This window comes from Brassica napus, chromosome A9 (assembly GCF_020379485.1).
Source record: "Brassica napus cultivar Da-Ae chromosome A9, Da-Ae, whole genome shotgun sequence".
Taxonomy (NCBI): domain Eukaryota; kingdom Viridiplantae; phylum Streptophyta; class Magnoliopsida; order Brassicales; family Brassicaceae; genus Brassica; species Brassica napus.
The window spans coordinates 9,328,178-9,348,295 of NC_063442.1; the positions used below are offsets into that span (position 1 = coordinate 9,328,178).

Genomic DNA, 20,118 nt, shown 5'->3' on the forward strand with positions numbered 1-20,118 from the left:
GAATTTTAAATTTATGATTTATTTGTATTAAACCTTTACTTGTAAATGTCATCTTTTTGTGATATTTTCTAATATATAATATATTAGATGTCAAATTTAAAATTTGATATTGTTTTATTTCAATTATTTATGTTATATTTTCAACAAATTCTGGTAACATGATGAGTTTAAGATAATATTCAACTTTAGAAATTTTAAAATATAAAATATGTAAACCTGAAACCAATCAACAACTAATAAACTAAAATTTAATGACTATTTAAACGGATCCAAAAATCTTTGGATACTAAATCGTACCAAACGCTTAAGAACAACACCAAACCTGAAGCTAAACAACAAGACTACTAGAATAACTTAAAGGATACTAGTGCAGGAAGCAGATGCCCAACCCCAAGAAGATAGCGTAGACACTCAAGAACCCACCACGACCAGCAGCATTAGGAATGACCCCACAGGAAGAAGCGCAAACAGAGACGGTAAGAAAGAGGGAAAAAGAAAAACATGAGCGATTCTCATTTTACAGGTAAGACGTTTTGGTACAAAAAATGTCCAAACCCAATATATCCCGTCGATCTTGAAAACACAGTACATACAAAAAGCCAACATAATATAAATATATAATGGTTTGGTCACTAGAATACCGATATGAAATGATTATTCATAGAACCTTTTGAAATGATTAATATTCAAAATCAGATACAAAATAACTTCAAAATACACGAGTATCATTCTCAAAGAACAGTATTGAGTAGTTGTCTAAACCACTAAAAACCGGTTTATTCCGTGTTCCAACACATAAACCGGTTTATTCCGTGTTCAGTCTTGAGTTGGTGCGTTCTGATTGAGCTCAGAAAACCGCTGACCAACACGCATCGTGTGCTTGAGGAACTTCTCAGCGCACCGCATAACACAAGTCTCCTCTTGTTTCTGAAGAGTCTTGCGCGTAAATGAATCCACACAGTCCACGAAACACCTCTCCACCAACGAATTGTACATCCTCAAGCTGAAAGTTTAGCAACCAAAGTTACGGTCTAGAAAAAAAAAAAAAAAAGATCGATTCTAGCCAATGCATATAGATTGTTGTTCCATTAACGTCCAGAAGCAGCGTCTGATTAGCTGAACTGGTTTTAAGGAGATCTTTTTATTATCAGCTTCACATTTCAGACAACAAGCTACAGGTTTCAAAGCTGGTTGCGAAATAAGAACCATGTGAAGCTTTCAAACTTTCAGACAGCAAAAAGACAAAAATGGAACAGAACAAATCTCAGCTTACAGAATCAAGACTATATAGATCAATACTTAATGCGTTTCTATCTACCGGTTGAATCTGTACTTCAAGAGAGAGAAAAAACACAGAGAAGACGAACCTATCACGTAGCTGAAGCTGATCGATCATGGAGGCCATTTTCGCTTTGTCTTCTTCAGCAAGACCATCGAGTCCAGCCATCATGCTCGCGTCCATTTTTCCTAACCCTTTTTTTCTCTTTCTTGGTCTAGATCAGCAGTTCTTCGTCGCCTCCTTTATTCTATTTTCATTCTTCGTAAACCCTAGTGACCTTCTTTAGTGGGCCTGATGGGCTTAGTTTCTGACATAAATGGAAAACTTTGATAAATAATGGGCTTAACTTGTATAAGTTTGGTTTTAATCAAGATGAAAGAAACCAAGCCCATCCATCTACTTGGGTTTGACAAGTATTTTTGGAAATTAATAGCAAACCATGTTTATCGGGGGAATAATAACAAAGTATTTGGAATATGCAAGTGAAAGTATAGTCGTTTTAAAATGATCTACAACATATTTAAAATTTTCCAAAAATATCATTTCCCTTAACTAATTTATTCCATAATCTTAGAACATCCACATTGATTTTTTTTTTGAAGATACTATCACCAATTATTAATATTTAAGTAAAAAAGTTTTCAAAAATGAACTTGAGAGGAACATATTAAAATCTAATTTAGACTTATGTCGGAAAAACTCTTAATAATGATGGTGTTAGATTAAAGTTAACTATTGCAAGTGTAACATTTAATACGTAACAACACTTCAGTCAAAATTAGTAATAGTTGTCCCTACATGTGCAATCATTCATAATCTTAACGGTTATATTTGTAACACCGTGTTTTTTAAGTTGAGAACCAAGGCTCAAGTTAAGAATGGTGGACTCAACTTTCTTTTGGTGGGATCCATTGACCCCTTTCGGATTGTTATACACCTATCTTAGTTTTGATGGGTCTAACAGATTTGGTATTCTTCTCTTTGCCATGGTTGCGGAAATAAGAGGAAATGAACTTTTTATGGAGGCAAATCACATATATTATACAAAGTGGTGGCACTTGCCACCTTCTTGGCTAACTTACATCCGCCACTGGTCGCTGTCATCTGCTAGATCAGATAACCAGGTTAATCTGATTACCACAATCACCTTCTCATCAGAATCAGATTAACCTTTATGGTGCATTGATATTACCCGTCAAAAACCATTCATCTCCAAGTCTATTGGGAATAGGGTCAGGGACTCTAAACCGCTGCAGCTCTGCCCTCCTTTAATCTGGCACAAGTCTATTATCCCCAAGCATGCCAATGCGACCACCTCTTGGTTATTTATAGGGGTTTGGATATTGATAATATGTATTTGCTATGTGGTTTGTTGCCTGAATGCATGAACCATTTATTTTTTTACTGCACCTACTCGCAATCAATCTGGAGAATAGTCATGTCAAGGCTATCTATCTCAAACAGCCCTCACCGATGTCATGAGCTTATTAACTGGCTTCTCTCTGCGCAATTAGATAGGAATACAAGACTGGCTGCCCATAAGGGATGGCAGACTACAATCTATACTATTTGGCAATATATAAATGATCGTTTCCACTGGGGATCTCCATCACTCCTTCACAACTTGGACACCGAATTCTTGATACAATCAAGACAAAGTGCTCAGCCATGGTTTCGTTGGGACAAAGCTGGGGATTTTGCTTATTACTCGTTGGAGTACTCCACCATAACATCTATAATCTGTTGCTTTGTTATAATCCACTATCAGACCACTGATCCTGTTATTCTATTTCTGCTTCTTTGCTTCCTTTGTAAACTTTTTTAAATAATAATAATAATTCAAGAAAACCTTTTGACAAAAAAAATACCATACTTTTACATTTAACACTCATACAAAAAAAACTCCGTATGCTGTATTTAAATGAACTAGATAGAAAATAATTAGTTTGTTCAAATTGATTTAGATGCAAATGCATTATAACTGTAAGTGGACTTGACATGGTAACGTTGTAGAGACTTGGTTCGGCTAGTGAGTTGAGACGAAGAAGTTATTCTTCTTCTGGTGTCCCCTTTCGTATTTCTCGTGCCGAACATGCAACATTTTCGATCCCAAAAAAAGGAAGTGTTGGTCTTTCTGATTGCCAATAATAGCAGCCAAGATGTCATATCAATCCGGAGAATCGGAGATTATCTACTATCGACTTAATGTATCTAGACAATCTGAATTGAAACACAATTTAATAACATACTAGATTCTGACCCGCGTTAAAACGCGGATATGTTTTATTTTATTTAATTTATTATTGAAAAATAAAATTATTGTGAATGTTAAATTGTTAGATTAGATGTTTGGTTGTTTGGACTTCTGTTACTACTTTAGTGGTTAAAAAAATATTTTTTAAACTTATGCTTTGTGTAGTTGTTAAGATCCAATTTTTAAAGTGGCTTATCTATTATTTTAATTAAGTTAATATAGAAATGATGGCTAGATATTTGAAACTTTTTGATCAGTTTTATTGTAGAAAAATTATGTGGTTTATATTTCTTTCTATAAGTAAAATATCTAAATTTTCTTATGCTGAAATTTTCATAATCGTTTAATTTTCATTATCAATATAATTTGTAACATTTTTAGAACTATATATATACTGGATATATTTCTAAGATTCGTTAGCTTTCAAAATTATAGGAAAATTGCTTAAGTAAATTTTAGGTTTATCCTTAATATTAATGTAACTGATAGTTGCATTTATTTATAGTTAAGATCTGTTTAACCAAGCAATTAGACTATTGTGTTATGATTTTATTAGATTTCATTAAAATATTAATTATGTATTTTATTTGATTATGTGATACCTGATATATATTATTATAGATAGTTATTTTTATCTTCAAATAAATAAATATAAAATGGCTTGACGATTTTGCATAGTAATGTATAATGAAAATTATGCATAAGTAATTCATACATAAATATTGATTTATGTTATGAAAAGTGTGTTTTTGTTCTTGTATATAATTTTTTTTTTAATTTTCTTAGTCATCTAACCCATTGGTTTTATAGTAGTTTGTAGATGAATTATATTATTTGGTTGATAAACCGATGTATAATGTGTAAGTTAATATTGGTTAATATGATATAGAATACGACCATATACATGACTCAACTAAGACTTCAGTATATAAAACCCAGTGACACAGTATAGAGTTAGTTAAATTATTTTCATAACTTTACATACCAATAATAGTTTGTATGTTTAAAGAAAAATAAAACTGTGTATTAATTGATAGATTAGGTGTGCTTAACATTTATTATACACACAAGTTTTTCTTCAATGGATTTTTTCAGAAAATGAATAAAAATCATAGGTAGTGATCTTATAAAATGAGTGAAAATATCTTGGTAACTTTAGAAAATTTGAGTATTAAAATAAGATCTAAAGTGTAAAATCTTTAATACCTTTAGATTGGGTTATATTATTCTATTTGTTACTATTATCATTATGACATATATATATAATACAGGTTAATTTTAGCACACAATTACTTTCTCAACATAATGCACGAAAGGGTTTCACCACCGATTTGTGAATATTGATTCCACACGTGAATTGCTTTCAATTGGATGTTCCATGCAGTTTTGAATGCCCTAATCTCTGAAAGCAAGGTTATTGATAAAATGGGAGCCATGGAAAAAGGGTGAATTAAGGTTTTTGTTTGAAAGTTTTCAGCTATGAATATAATGAAAATGTAGGTGAGTGAATTATATATTTATAGCGTTGAGATTAGGTCTTTCAGATAGAAATTATGGGATAATTTTAGTATATACCGCATATTTGATATGGCAGAATTGATTCTTATTTGTTAAGATTTTGAGGAAAAAAACACTTGATTTCTTGTTATTATTTGTTTAGGTTTTGAATTTGTATAAAAATTATGTGATCTAAATTAATCGTTTTGTTTTTTTTTGTTAGGATAATGTTAAGAAATGATTTGGTTGTTTTAGATAATATTGTTAGAGTTTTCAAAACTATAGGAAGAAGAAATACAAATCGTGTCTGGTTCTTTTTTTGTTAGCGTCATGTTAGAAACTTTTTGGTTTGTTCTAGTTGAGATTTTTAGAATCTAAATTTTTTTAAAAAATTAACAATTTTAAATTTCATATGAAAATATTTACTTTATATAATGGATGGATTTAAATGAACTTAACGATTTAAAGTAATGGAATGGATAAAATTTTTATATGAAAACGTACGTAATTCATATGAAAAATTGGTATACGAAGTAATAATTCATATTCCATTACGCAAATATCGTTTGTATACATATTGTATATACATACGAAGTAATATGATTCTTTCTTTATGTTCAAAAAAAAAAAATATATGATTCTTTCTAAGGAGGACTTTCACAACTCCACAAATTCAAACATGGAGACAATGGGGAGAAGAAGAAACAAATGAAAAGTGTGTATACATATTGTGTAAATATTTGTATATTTTAATATATAGTAAACAATCATACGATACAATTGATTAATGAACTGTCGAAGATTAAAATATAATTTACTCATGCTTGGACATATAAAGGTGAAGATTTTATTATGGATAGTCAACGATTTTTATTAGAGGGGAAGTTATTTTGTATTATTAATCTAATAATAATGAATGTTATATTTTTCTAATCAAATGTAAATAGGTTCAAACTTAAATGACACTCTAGAAAGGGTCCAATTTTAAATCATAACTTTCAAAGGTAGATAAAAAATAGGACTCTATTTTAATAGATTAGATATAATTAGGGACAATTCATATTTAATACATGGGCTCATCTATTTATACTATAGTACGATAAATGTCTTTTTGACTTAACGATCGTATAAGTGCATTATACGATCGTACACAAGAAGGTGGGAGACAGGTGTGACGTGTGGCTATACTGACACTAAGACATTGACCAATTAAATACGGACCCCTACTAATCTCCACTTGTTTACTTTAATTATCGTTTTATTTTAGTTGATTTTCTATATTTTGTTTCTCCCATATTATATAGTATCTTTTTACAAAAAGATTAGCCAATTAAAAATAGTAATTGATATCGATTTCTCATAGTTTATAGATCTTATGAAGGCATTCGATTCCTTGTGCATGAGAGGCTGGTTAGTAATATATATATAAGGATACTATTAGTTATAAAATAGTCAAGAGATTGACAGAGATAAGTTAAATACTGGGACTTCCAAAAAAAAAGAAGAGACAAGCTCAATATTGGATATTCACCTAATTTGTATGAATAAGAAAAAACATAAAGCAATCTTGAATCAATGCGACATTTAAATAAATGAAATATTCAGGGTTGACAAAAAAAATGAAATATTCAGACTACAATCTACAGATAGTGCTGGAGACCAATAAAATTAGTGATAAATAATGTGTCAAGTACATAGTACATATATAAGTTATAATCTACATATTTTTGTAAACTATGAGAATTTTGGGCAAGATCTTAATCTTCCTATAAGTTTGGGACCAACTTTTGCTAATACATGATAGTATAACATAACGTATTTTCCCACGGGAATCAAACTAAACGCATAACAAAACCAACTATTTGTGCTAACTGCTAACCCAATGTCTAACGCACCATTAGTATTTTTTCCTTTTACCATTGGTATTATTTGCATACATATGTTCTTTTTTTTTTGTCACGAAAATTTGCATACATATGTTCAAAAATCAAAACCCCACTACATATCTTTATAAACAAAAAGATTCAACAATAGATAACACATAACTGTATAAGCTAGTAGAAGTAGAGTATATATAGATAAGTCCAATAAAAGTTGGGTAAATAACTTTATAGACAAGAAAGTAGAGTTAAGAGAACAACGAAGAAAAACATGAAACGAGTGTTGTAACTTGTAACGACCATGAGACTCACGTATACCACATTAAGACAGTAAAAAGGAAGAGTAACAAAAGTCGTTGCGTGGGGAAAGAGTGAGAAGTCAAAAATCTATCCTATACTAAAAGGTGAATATGAAGTGTTTCTAGCCTGTTCACGTAGGATAATATATTAGACCAATCAAAACATTTGGTTAATACACGTAGGATTTTTGCTTGAAGTGAATTATGAAATAGGCTGATAGAATAACTTTTAATTTCGTTTGCTTATCCATCAACACGAGAAAGAAAAACGCATAAGTAGCTCAAAATATTTATGTTCACATACAATGTATCTTCCATACATTCATTTTGCTATTTTCAAATTTATTTATTTTAATATATCTTTACAATATATTAGACACACAGTTACATGTAATGATGATGCCTTACGAAAGAATATCAGAATAAACATTAAAACCTCTTCACGTAGTAGGCATTTCTCAAGTAATTTGACTCAGATTTCTCCCTTGCCCTCTCATTAACATCAAACCTCATATATTTTTTTACATTGCTGATGCAGAGAATAAAGACAAGGAATAAGCTTACACGTATTTTTTTCAAATAAGCATATGAAAAGTAAGTGTTTCCAGAGGTCTGAAATCAAGTACTCGCCTAACTCGAACCATCATAAATTTTCCTTTTATGTCTACAAAGTATTCCATATGGGTACGATCTTCTACACTCGACAAGCGAACATACCTTCGTGTGTATTACTTTTAACTTTTTAAAAAATGCTTGGTCGCTAGGTTTAGTATTAATTTGAAGGTTTTTTAGATTTCTTAATGCATACCCGATGTTATTTTTAAAGTTATATTGCCGGCATGCGTTCTTATGATTTTTTTGCTTCTCTAAATAAAACCACAAACCCTTCAGATCAATATGTATGATTTCTTTTTCACTCTTTTCATATATTCAAAATTCTTTGCCTCTAAAATTTTGTCAAGATATTGAACTTACATGAAAGATGCGTTGTAAATATAGCTTTTGGCCAAAGGAAATCATCAAAAAAAAACATTAATAAAAGAATAACAAGATAACTACCTACTTCCCAAGTTCAAAAACTTTGTAATTTTTTTAGGGCAAATTTATCAAATGATATTGCATAGGGCGGACAAATTTATCAAACTTTGTAAGTTCTTTGTATAAACTAAAAAGAAAAATACATCACCACATTATCCGTCCGTAGGGCGGACACGGACCTAGTGTTTCATAAAAATGCGGTTATACTAGTGTGTGTACATGTGTTTATTGCTTGAAATTTTCAACCATATTATAAAATCCAGTAAATATTTTTACTGAAATGAAATAATTATTTACTGGGGGAATGTCCTTTTGGTCAACAACACAGAGACACACACAGTCTTCACTTCCTCTGTCACAGACTCACAGCACAGTCTATAGAAACAAATTAAATTCATAGGTTGCCCAATTATACCCACATTCTGAATATATCCCACATAGACAACAAGACACAAATGGAAAACCCCAGTCATCATTCTTGTATTTCTTTCCTTTTTACATTAATAATTAAAAAACAGCGAAATCAATTAAATTCGTATTTTTACTCATTTATTAACACTTTCACACAATTATCTACTTTAAACCATTTAATGATTTTGTACTAAGTTTGTGAACCTGCTGCTTATGCTTATGTCATGAATGATTTCCCTAAACTGTAATCATATGGGTGGTTACCGGTTAGTTCACAACACGAATTATACCATTTCAAAATTCTTAAGATACCAAATTTGATTACGTTGATAGTTGATACTATATAATAGTACAAATTATTATTTTAATATATGCACAAATAAGAGAGATGTGAGAGAGTCTAACATCCAATGCCCTGTTTCCTTCTCGTACGACGTGGGCCTCTGGTCTCAACCTTGTTCCTATCAAACGTTCCCTTCAATGTTACATTTTCACTACACGCGCTTACCTACAACGCGTGCGTTTCAAAACTTTCCTCCCTTATTTTCTTCTCCTCTCTCTCCTGTCTCCATTCTCTGAATTTTCTCAGTTTCTTAAAAAAAAACCGAAGAAACACGATCAGTGAGAGCAGAGAAAGAGAGAGAAAAGAGAAAAAAAAGATCTAACTACACCATGAGATATCACCGGATCTCCGATTACTCCAGGCCACCGGCGAGTTTCCCGGCTAAAATTTAACATTCTTTTTTTTTAATTTACATTTTTCCGTATTAAAACGAAGGAGTTTGGTTGATTATAGAGTTGCAATGTCGACGACGACGAACGCAGCTCAATCGCAGTCGCCACAACCGTCATCAGAAGAATTAGCGTCGAAAGCGTTACAGAAGCGTTACGAAGGATTAATGACGGTGAGAACAAAAGCAATAAAAGGCAAAGGCGCGTGGTACTGGACTCATCTCGAACCGATCTTACTACACAACACCGACACTAACCTCCCCAAAGCCGTCAAGCTCCGTTGCTCCTTATGCGACGCCGTTTTCTCCGCCTCTAACCCTTCCCGCACCGCCTCCGAGCATCTCAAACGCGGGACTTGCCCCAATTTCAACTCTTTGCCCAAACCCATCTCCACCATCTCTCCTCCTCCTCCGCCGCCGCCTCCGCCGCCGTCTAGTCGGAAACGCAACTCCTCCGGTGGAAGCTCCGTCGAAGCTCCTTCGCCGTTAAATCATCTTCCTCCGGGGTCTTACCACGTGACGCCTCTCACCGTCGTTGATCCGGCGAGGTACTGCGGCAGAGAGTTGCACTTTCCGGCGGCTCAGGGGCATTTGATGCTTTCCGGTGGAAAAGACGATCTGGGTCCTTTGGCTATGCTTGAGAACAGTGTGAAGAAGCTCAAGAGTCCCACGCAGACGCAGAAGCTAAGCAGAGCTCAGATAGACTCGGCGCTTGCCTCTCTCTCCGACTGGGTGTTCGAGTCTTGCGGTTCTGTTTCTCTCTCTGGTCTCGAGCATCCGAAGCTGAGAGCTTTTTTAACGCAAGTCGGGTTACCGATCGTCTCACGGAGAGAGTTCGTCGCCGGAAGATTGGATATGAAGTACGAGGGTTCGAGAGCTGAGGCTGAGTCGAGACTCGGCGACGCAATGTTCTTCCAACTCGCTTCCGACGGGTGGAAGTTCGAAAGCTCCGGCGAGAATCTCGTGAGCTTGATGGTGAACTTACCCAACGGGACGAGTCTGTACAGACGAGCTCTGTTTGTTAACGGAGCTGTTCCGTCTAACTACGCTGAGGAAGTTATGTGGGAGACGGTGAGGGGTATTTGCGGTAATTCACCTCAGAGGTGTGTTGGCATTGTTTCGGATAGGTTTATGAGTAAAGCGTTGAGGAATCTCGAGAGCCAGCACCAGTGGATGGTGAATCTCTCTTGTCAGTTTCAAGGGTTCAACAGTTTGATTAAAGATTTAATTAAAGAGCTTCCTTTGTTCAAATCCGTCTCTCAAAGCTGCTCGAAGCTCGTCGGTTTCGTGAACAGCACGGCGCAGATGAGAGACTTGCTGTGTAAGTATCAGTTGCAAGAGCAAGGAGAATCTAGACTGCTGTTTTTCCCTTTGGAATGTTCGTTGTATAGTCTCCTTGAGGACGTGCTTAACTCGGCTAGAGCGATTCAGTTGCTGACGCAAGATGATGCGTGTAAGGTTGTTCTAATGGAGGGTCATTCGGCTAGGGAGGTAGCTGAAATGGTTGGGGATGTCGGGTTTTGGAACGAGGTAGAGGCGGTTTATTCGCTGTTGAAGCTCGTTAAAGAGATGGCTCGACGAATAGAGGAAGAGAGGCCTTTGATAGGGCAGTGTTTACCCCTTTGGGAGGAGCTAAGATCAAAGATAAAAGATTGGTACGTTAAGTTCAATGTAGCTGAAGAGAATCAAGTTGAGAAGCTAGTTGAGAGAAGATTCAAGAAGTGTTATCACCCGGCTTGGGCTGCGGCGTTTATACTTGACCCACTTTACTTGATAAGAGACAGCAGCGGGAAGTATCTCCCTCCATTCAAGTGCTTGTCGCCGGAGCAAGAGAAAGATGTTGATAAGTTGATAGCTAGGCTTGTGTCTAGAGACGAGGCACATATTGCAATGATGGAGCTGATGAAATGGAGAACTGAAGGGCTTGATCCGGACTATGCAAGGGCTGTCCAAATGAAGGAGAGAGATCCCGTTTCAGGGAAGATGAGGATAGCTAATCCACAAAGCAGTAGACTTGTTTGGGAAACTTATCTTAGTGAGTTCAGGTCATTGGGGAGAGTTGCTGTTAGGCTTATTTTCCTTCATGCTACTTCTTGTGGGTTCAAATGCAACTCCTCTCTTTTGAGATGGGTAAACTCTCATGGGAGATCATCGCGTGCAGCCATGGATAGGGCACAAAAGCTAGTTTTTATATCAGCCAATTCGAAGTTCGAAAGGCGAGATTTCTCCAATGATGAAGAGAGGGATGCTGAGCTTCTCACTATGGCTAATGGTGAAGATGTTGATATTCTCATTGACACATCCTCGGTGTGACTTGTTAATTTTTTACTTCTTTTATGTTAGTTTTCTTTAGAACTTGGCCATTTTGTAGATTGCTTGAGTTCTTTTCTTTAATTTCTTTTTTTTGCTATTACTTGGCTCCTTTTAGGAGGTGAGAAAGAGAGCCATATCATTGTATTTCTATAAGCCTATTTCGATCATAATTTTAGGCGATTTTCGTTGTCCTTTTTCGATTGTAGCAATGATCTTGAGATTGGTTTTGGAATTCATAAATACAAGAGCCATATTACCATTTAAATAATTTGTGTTTCTGCATAAGCTTGGCTTGAGTAGTGATGGAATATAATGTCAAACGACTTCTATTTAGGTTTCTTGTCGTGTCTTAATCATCAATATGTTGGTTCAAAACCTCAAAGCTTGTAGTTAAGAACATTAATGGCATCAACAGAAGATTCAACGACAGCTTCATCTTCTCTATAGGACATTGTAATGATCCCTTTCTCTGTCTCCTTTGTTCTTTTTTCACTAGCGTTAATATTCTTTAATCATGACTGAAACCAATGTCTTTCCATTTCAAGAAATTGGATTAAAAACCTTTTTTAATTTGAATTTTCACGGTTTTTCTCCATCATAAAATGATAGTTTCTCTTGATGTCGACGACGAGGAAAGATGTAAACCTTTTTGTTATCCAACCGGGGTTTTCGCTTTCACTGCCCATATGATTATGATTTATCTATCTAACTATCAATTTACCCTAGTATTTTTTTTCCTTTTACATCCTTTCTCAAAAAAGAAGAAGATATATATATATATGTGGATCCCCACAAGGAAAGCTAGTTTAGTGGGAGGTTCTTGCATCAAATCATAGCTTTTTTGATGTAATATTGAAGTTCTGAAAGTGAAACTGTTGAAGTAGAAGAACAATCTTAAAACTTAAAAGCTTAGACCCGAAAATTCCAAAACCTTGTTTGTTGTTGGTTGGGGATTACAAAAACTTGATTTGGTTTTCATGGATAAAGCTCAAAGATTCGATTCTTGTAGATCTTGTAGCACAATGTGTGTTTACCCATACTTTGTTTTGTTGTGAATGGTTAAAAAGGTCAAGTCTTTTGTCCTTTTAACCCAAGCTCATGATTTGTAGTTTTGTACTATATATATATATGACCATTTCTAGATTTTAAGAGAAAAGATTTTTTTTGCGCAAACCCATGATGTTATGATCTTGTAAATAAATTACAGTATAAGAAATAAAAAGTCAAGAACTGCTGTTTGAAAAAGTTTTAGTTGTTGTATATCTTTTGATATGCAAATCTAACCACCATAAGCTTTATCAATAGTACTGAACTTTGAAATTCTAGTGGTGAAAAATGTCATAAGGAGACTGACTCGACAACTAAAGTGAAACTACACAAATTAAGTAATAACTAATAACAGAACCACCAATAAAAATATAATAAATAATAAAATAATGAATATTTTTTTTAAAAAAAAAAAATATATATATATATATAACTATTAAGAATGTAAACAAAACACACATTCATTTTGGATGGTTTTTTTGCCAGACAAATAGATAGATCTAAGTACTCTCTCCCTTTTTTTGTATGACAATGCCTTGTCAACAACCATTTTCTTACAAATATGTATGTATCTATATTCTTCAGCATAAGATAGTATTGATAGTTTTCCAACCGGCGAGTACTAATCGATCAATTTGCAAGTGTTGAAAGTAATTGTTATGGAGTGCAAACAAATTGGATTGCTTTTAAATTATTCATCAATAATTCATTTTTACTTGCCAAAGGAGGGGTTAAAATTCTCAAGTATATATCAATAATTATACCCCACAAAACAGCATAATATGAAAAGAATACACTTTATTTTTGTCTTGCAAACTTTATACTTGATTGGTATTAGATTCACCTTACCCACCTCCATTAGCTGTTGATCTCAAGAAAATTCAAAACTCGTATATCTACAGAAAATGTTTTGACTAGAAACACAAATTATCTCAGTGTTTATACTTTATACAAATACATTAATAGTGAACACTTCTAAAAACAACCTTTAAGAGATTATTAATACTGAATTTTTATGTTTTAAATACCATCATTTTAAATTTTTTAATTAATATTATAAATATTATGAATACAGCTATCGATAAAACCTTATAATTCATATTTCATTTCAAACAAAGAGATCAAAGAAACAATGTTTTACTAAACAAAGAACACCAACCTTGAAATATGTATATATGAGTGTACATTTTAAAACTTTGGAAATCATAATTTAAAACTGTTTTGATAAAATAAAGTTCATCGATTACTGTTTACAAAACAATTTTTAATATGTTATAAAAACATTCATTCTAAAAATTTAATATATTTATAGTATTTTTCTTTCATTCTTTGAAAAGGAAATTTATACATATATATACAATTATATATTATATTTTTGTGTCGTATAACTTTCTAATAAGATAAACATTACATGGTTTAATCCGTCTCCAAGAGTTTCACCAAACTTAACAATTTTATCAACTTCAGTGTTTTAATACAATACAAATTCTACTGTATTAAAACACATATTGTATTAAAACACTGTACAATTTTAGGATGACTAACTTTTTAAAATATACAAATATTTCTAACCGTTGTTGTGGTTTTTTGTTAGGTTAAATTTTTTTGGTTTAAAATACTTTTTCAATTTTTAGTTTCCATCCAAAATTTGGATTTTAAATAAATTATTGTTTAAGGATATGTTTTCTTTAACATTGTTTGTGAAACTTTGGTAAGTAAACGTATCTCCTTCTTATTTTAACATTTTAAATCTTTTATTTAAACTTCTTAAGTTTTTCGGGTAAATTATTAATTTATTTTTCTTTAAAATTTTCCAGAAATTATTACATATTACAACGGACGGCAACATTTTGATGAAGTTCAATAGTTTACAAATTTTGAGAAAGGTTAAACATTTTATTATATTATATTGTTGTAGTTTTAGCTACAACACTAATGTTATAGACTTCCACAAGTACATTTTTGACAAGAAATTAGTATTGCTGAATCAATAATTAATAATATATATATATATATATATATATATTACATATACGCCAAAGAAAGAAGTAAAAAGTGACGACCTCAAAAAAATAGTTGGAATTATTGATTTGGTATTCTGGTGGTAAGACAGAATTTCCTGTCGGCAAATGCTGACTTCTTACCAAATTCTCTTTCATTATTTGAATTTTATTTTTAATCACTTAAATTTCATTTGTATAAAAGGTTTGAAAAGTTGTAAAGATAAAATTATAATGATATGGTAGAGGACAATCTTTTCAAATTACACAAGAATCTCGTCCTCTCCCAATGCTCTTTCATCATTATACAAATCTATTTTTGATATATAAATAATATATACATATAAACAATAAAGTAGATTCGTTTTTCTGTGACATGTTTTTTTTTATAAAAATGACGACATACCCTGTTAAATGTGGTAGAAAAATGCATTACTATTGGTGGTTATCAGCTGTTTTGAAAACTGGACCGGACCGGCCGGTCGAACCGGTCCGACCGTGACTCGTTGAAGAAACCGAGTTCGGTTCGGTTTAAAACCTGGATTTGAAAAAACCCGGTGAAACCCGGTAAAATCGGTGACCCGGTTCAACTTCAAAACCCGGTTATAAAGAAATCAACATATAATAAATATTTTTTCAATTGTTATTAAAATTTAAAATTTTGTAATTAATATTTAACTTTTACTATTTAATTGGTTTCATTTTAATTCTAATTTTATAAGAAAAATGTTTAATTTTTTTTTTGCTTTCATATTCTATTCTCATGTTTTATATTAATAAAATTTAATACTTTTAGCTGTAAAATAAATAAATACATAATTTAGACGATCAATCATTTTTTTAAAATCAATTTCAGTTGATATACTATTCACTTGTTAACTGTATATATAACTAAACTTATAGTTATTGTTTATTATTTAATTAATAAAAGAGAACATAGAAAATATTATATGTATAACTACATTTTAGATCTAAATAGTGTAGTTATATATGATTGTATATATTTATTTATTTTTAAATATAAAACCGGTCCAACCACTCAACCAGTAGCTATATATATGGAGTCGGTATCCAGTCCGGTTTAAAAACATTGGTGGTTACCTATATAAATATAATCAGTCTTATTACAGGTTGTAATTATTTTATCTGTAGTTTATTTCACCTGGTAATTTGTGTGATCACTGCTTATCTGATTAAATAATGAGACAATATATACTTTCTTGACATTAAATCTGATGATTACGCTAATGTCCTTGACATATGGTACAACGGACAGAGATCATTGCTCTTATGTATGTATCATTGCTCTTATGTATTATGTATATCTAATTTCCTTTCTATGTTTATATCAACGGTAAAACGATTCAACATATGATCATCCTAAAACGACTATACCCATCATAATCGATAATTTACCCATCATAATCGACTGAAGCAGTTCTTAGTGTAAGATAGGGGTGGGCACTTTACCCGATATCCGAAGTGGCACCCGAACCCGATCCGAAAAACCCGAACCGAAATCCGAACCGAAGTAGCAAAATACCCGAACGGGTATTGAATAAGGAGAGATTGGATACCTGAACCCGAACGGATAATACCCGAACCCGAATGGATATCCGAAGATAACCGAACATATGTATAATTAACCATATATTTCTAGTTTATATCTCTCATTTTATATAAAATATTTATATTGATACTACACATACTTTAAGTTCATATGATATACATACAATTACGGAAAAAATGATTTGTTAATCACTTAAAATGCATGTCAAGTTTTTTATTTCAAAAATTAACAAAAACTTACATAAAAAAAAACTAAATTAATGTCTTTTTAATTTTAAAATGTTATGTCCAAATCTATTAACCATTCAATCTATTAAAAATAGAAAATTAGTTAACTAAAAGTTATATTTTTAAATACAACAAACTTGAGAAATGAAAATTTTAATTTTTTTTTTCAAAATCTAAATATCCGAACCCGATCCGAATTAACCGAATCCGAACTAAAAATACCCGAACCCGACCCGAAGTACAGAAATACCCGAACGGGTTCTAGACCTCTATACCGAAATACCCGAAAATCCGAAATACCCGACCCGAACCCGAACGGGTACCCGAACGCCCACCCCTAGTGTAAGAGATCATATCACGAGATTCTCTCATGATCTCAAACTTAATGTATACCGTTCTATTTAGGAACCTTCTGTAATTACTTAACCTAGACTAGTCTCCTCTCTTGTTTATATTCTGCCTCCTATTGTAAAGTTCATATATATATCGTGATATGATCTCTTACACTTACGGAATTCGTAACGATAGAAACTATGTGAACCTTTTAAAAGTTTGATATATTAAAATTTAGTTTCATAATGTTGTTAAAATAATTGAATTATTACATAAATACCATGTGGTCTGAATTTATCAAACAAGAGATTGATTTCTATTATATGTTTTAATTAATTTCCATTATTAAATAATGTGAGATATTACTATATAGTCTTAGAAGTTAGAACGTTTCTTTCTTCTTCTTTTTTGTCAAAGAGCAATTTATTTTTGGTTTAAATGTTTCAAAAGAGCAATTCTAATAGAGAGTTGAGCTCCCAAACCAAATATCTCAAGCTATATTATCCTTTTTATTGAAGGGATTTCATCATAGGATGAAAATCCCTTTTCAAAATACTTTATTAATATGTTTAGCTCTGCTCAGTTATAAGTTTTGAGAACTCTTGTGAGAATTCCTCCTCACTAATTATGTTCTTAACAATAGCCGCTCAGTGAAAATGCTTTTTCTGCTGACAAAAAAATAAAAATAACAATAGCCGCTCAGTTACAACAGTAATTTTATAAACTCTTGTGAGAATGCCTTTTCTGATGTCGACAATCCCAAGTTTAACTAGGAATCTCACTGAGTACACGTTGTCATGTATATTCACTGAGTACACGTTGCTGAAGGAGTAGTAGGAGTAGCAGGTTATAGCTTACAATGTGTAAGAATACGTATATATAACGGCTTCGTTGATCTGACAAGGTCGTTTGTGTTTTGGCACGTGAGGTCAAACATCCCAAGTTTAACTAGGAATCTCATTGGGAACATGACGTGATTGTCTCAATCTTAATGACGTTATGTATCTCAAGTTCTTGAAGAACATATCAAATTATTAAAAAACATTTTCAACAGATTTGTACAGAAATTATTGTATTCGTATTAATACCAACTAATAAATAGCTAACGTAAAGGGTACATGTCCCTTGTTTTAAATGTTTAATTTGAAAGATAGTGGTGATTTTGAGATTTTGAGATTTCATTGTTTTTGATTTTTGAATTTCAAAAACTTAGTATAGTCCATTTTTATTAGTTTAAAATTTTCAAAATTCATTCAAATCTCCTGTAGTTTAGTTATTATTGATTCTCTAATTCTAACAAAATCTAGTGTTCTTGAGAGATGAATTCTATTCATTTTTACTCATAAGATTCAACTTTCAAAATATCATATGTAACCTTGTTATTTTCAAAATTCATGTGATAAAAAACTAGAAAACAAGATAACTATTCTTACCAATATCTATTGCACCTTTAATCCAAATTATATGTCTAAAACTATAATTCATTACATTTATATACTTTTACATTTTTAGAATATATAATTATTTTTATAAATAATTATCATTTTGAATATAAATATTAAAAATTACATCTATAATATTAATAATTTTAAAATAAAATTTTTAAAATATTTTTTAAAAAATTGAATTTTAAAAAGAAAATTTGAGAGCCAAATTCTAGGTTACGCAAACAAACCTGAATTTAGAAAATATTTTGAAAACAAAAATCCAAAATTATTAAAAAGTTAAAATTTGAAAACATATTTCCAAATTATAAAAGAAACTTATTTATTCTCAAATTTTTTATTATTTTATTACTTTTATATATATAAAGCAAAGGGTAAAATCATCTTTTGTGTTTTTCATGAATTGTTTTGGTCATTTTTCTCTTTGAATACTCTCTTTGTGACAACAACTTTAAAATGACTATTTAAGAAATTTTTAAAAACTTTTTGTATGTATCACTATTATTTTCTTTTTAGTTTGAAAGAAAAAATAATAATAATGCTATATGATTTATAAAATAAATAAATTGTATATTTACTTTACAAAAAGAATGATAGAAAATAGGTAATACAAATTCATGAAAATCTATACTAATTCAAAAAAGTTATGATCAAATTTCATAAGTCGATGTATATAAATTTTCACAATTCACATAACTTTTAAAATCTATCAACTCTTAAAATTCACAAACTCTACACAAATTCATGGAGAAATTACATGTTTACCACTTTCATGTTACCACTTTTCATTTTTACCATCACTAAGAAGATATTTTCAAAAATACATTCTTCATTAAGTGGTAAAAGACTCTTATACTCTTGTTATTTATATATATAATAAATCATTATTTAAATAAAAAATAAAAAAATAAAAAATAATTAAAAAATAATAAAAAAATAATAAAAAATAAAAACAAAAAATAAAAACAAAAAATAAAAACAAAAAAATATAAATTTTATGTTTTCGAATCATAGTTTTTCAAATTCAACATTTTTTATAAATTTTTTTTTTTAATTTTTTTTTTTCGAATTTTTTTTTTCAAATTTCTTTTTGAAAAACGAAAATTATGTTTGAAACTATTTTTAAAAATTTTTAATATATTTTTTAAGTATTTATTTATATATTTATTAAGTATTTATTTATATATTTATTAGAATCCTAAATTTCACATTCCAAAAACCCTATTTCACCCCACCCCTCAACTCTAAACCCTAAGTCTAGATTAGTTAATCCTAAGGGTATAATTGTATTTTATCATTCATTAAAAGTAAGAGTAAAATTGGTTAGTGTGAACATGAAAAATGGTATTATGAATGTACCTTTTGGAACTAGATGCTTATAATTATTATATTGTAAATTTGTCATTTTTTTTGTCAAAGAAAAATAATATGTTATGCCAAAAAAAAAAAATGTCATGCAAGTACGTCCTTACATTGTAATGTTTTTACCATGATATTACACAGAATAAATAATTGAGATTTGTAACTCTTTTTCTTTTCAAAAGGGAGATTTGTATTTTTTTTCCTACTTCATCTATAAAAATACATTTTTGTTCTGCCTGAAAATGTATTTGTAAAGTAGTTTTATTAATATATAATAATATATAAATGGGTTTCTTAGAAGTCCATATTGTTACTCCATGTTTTAGTTATATATTTTTAGACCATCTCCAATGTATTTCTCTATTTTTACCTCTAAAATAGAGAAACTCTATAATAGAGGTGGATTTTACTCCAATGTATTTCTCTAAAATA

The 20,118-nt window shown here is 31.1% G+C and overlaps 2 protein-coding genes across 2 annotated transcripts; one reads left to right on the top strand and one right to left on the bottom strand.

Annotated features, from left to right (window-relative positions):
- Window positions 1-638: 638 nt before the first annotated feature.
- Window positions 639-1,571, bottom strand: LOC106366538 (mitochondrial import inner membrane translocase subunit TIM9). Its single transcript, XM_013806150.3, has 2 exons — window positions 1,368-1,571; window positions 639-1,003 (listed from the first exon to the last, which is right to left on the bottom strand). The coding sequence occupies exons 1-2, from the start codon at window positions 1,460-1,462 to the stop codon at window positions 817-819; spliced, it is 282 nt and encodes a 93-aa protein (XP_013661604.1). The 5' UTR covers window positions 1,463-1,571; the 3' UTR covers window positions 639-816.
- A 7,637-nt stretch (window positions 1,572-9,208) lies between these two features.
- Window positions 9,209-11,894, top strand: LOC106366539. The gene has a single exon (XM_013806151.3). It carries the CDS (start codon window positions 9,462-9,464, stop codon window positions 11,700-11,702), a length of 2,241 nt encoding a protein of 746 aa, XP_013661605.2. The 5' UTR covers window positions 9,209-9,461; the 3' UTR covers window positions 11,703-11,894.
- The last annotated feature ends 8,224 nt before the right edge of the window (window positions 11,895-20,118 follow it).

Coding starts and splice junctions, on each gene's coding strand:
- LOC106366538 (XM_013806150.3), bottom strand. CDS start 1,462: ATGGACGCGAGCATGATGGCTGGACTCGATGGTCTTGCTGAAGAAGAC. Junction 1,004..1,367: donor CAGCTTCAGCTACGTGATAG/GTTCGTCTTCTC, acceptor CTAAACTTTCAG/CTTGAGGATGTACAATTCGT.
- LOC106366539 (XM_013806151.3), top strand. CDS start 9,462: ATGTCGACGACGACGAACGCAGCTCAATCGCAGTCGCCACAACCGTCA.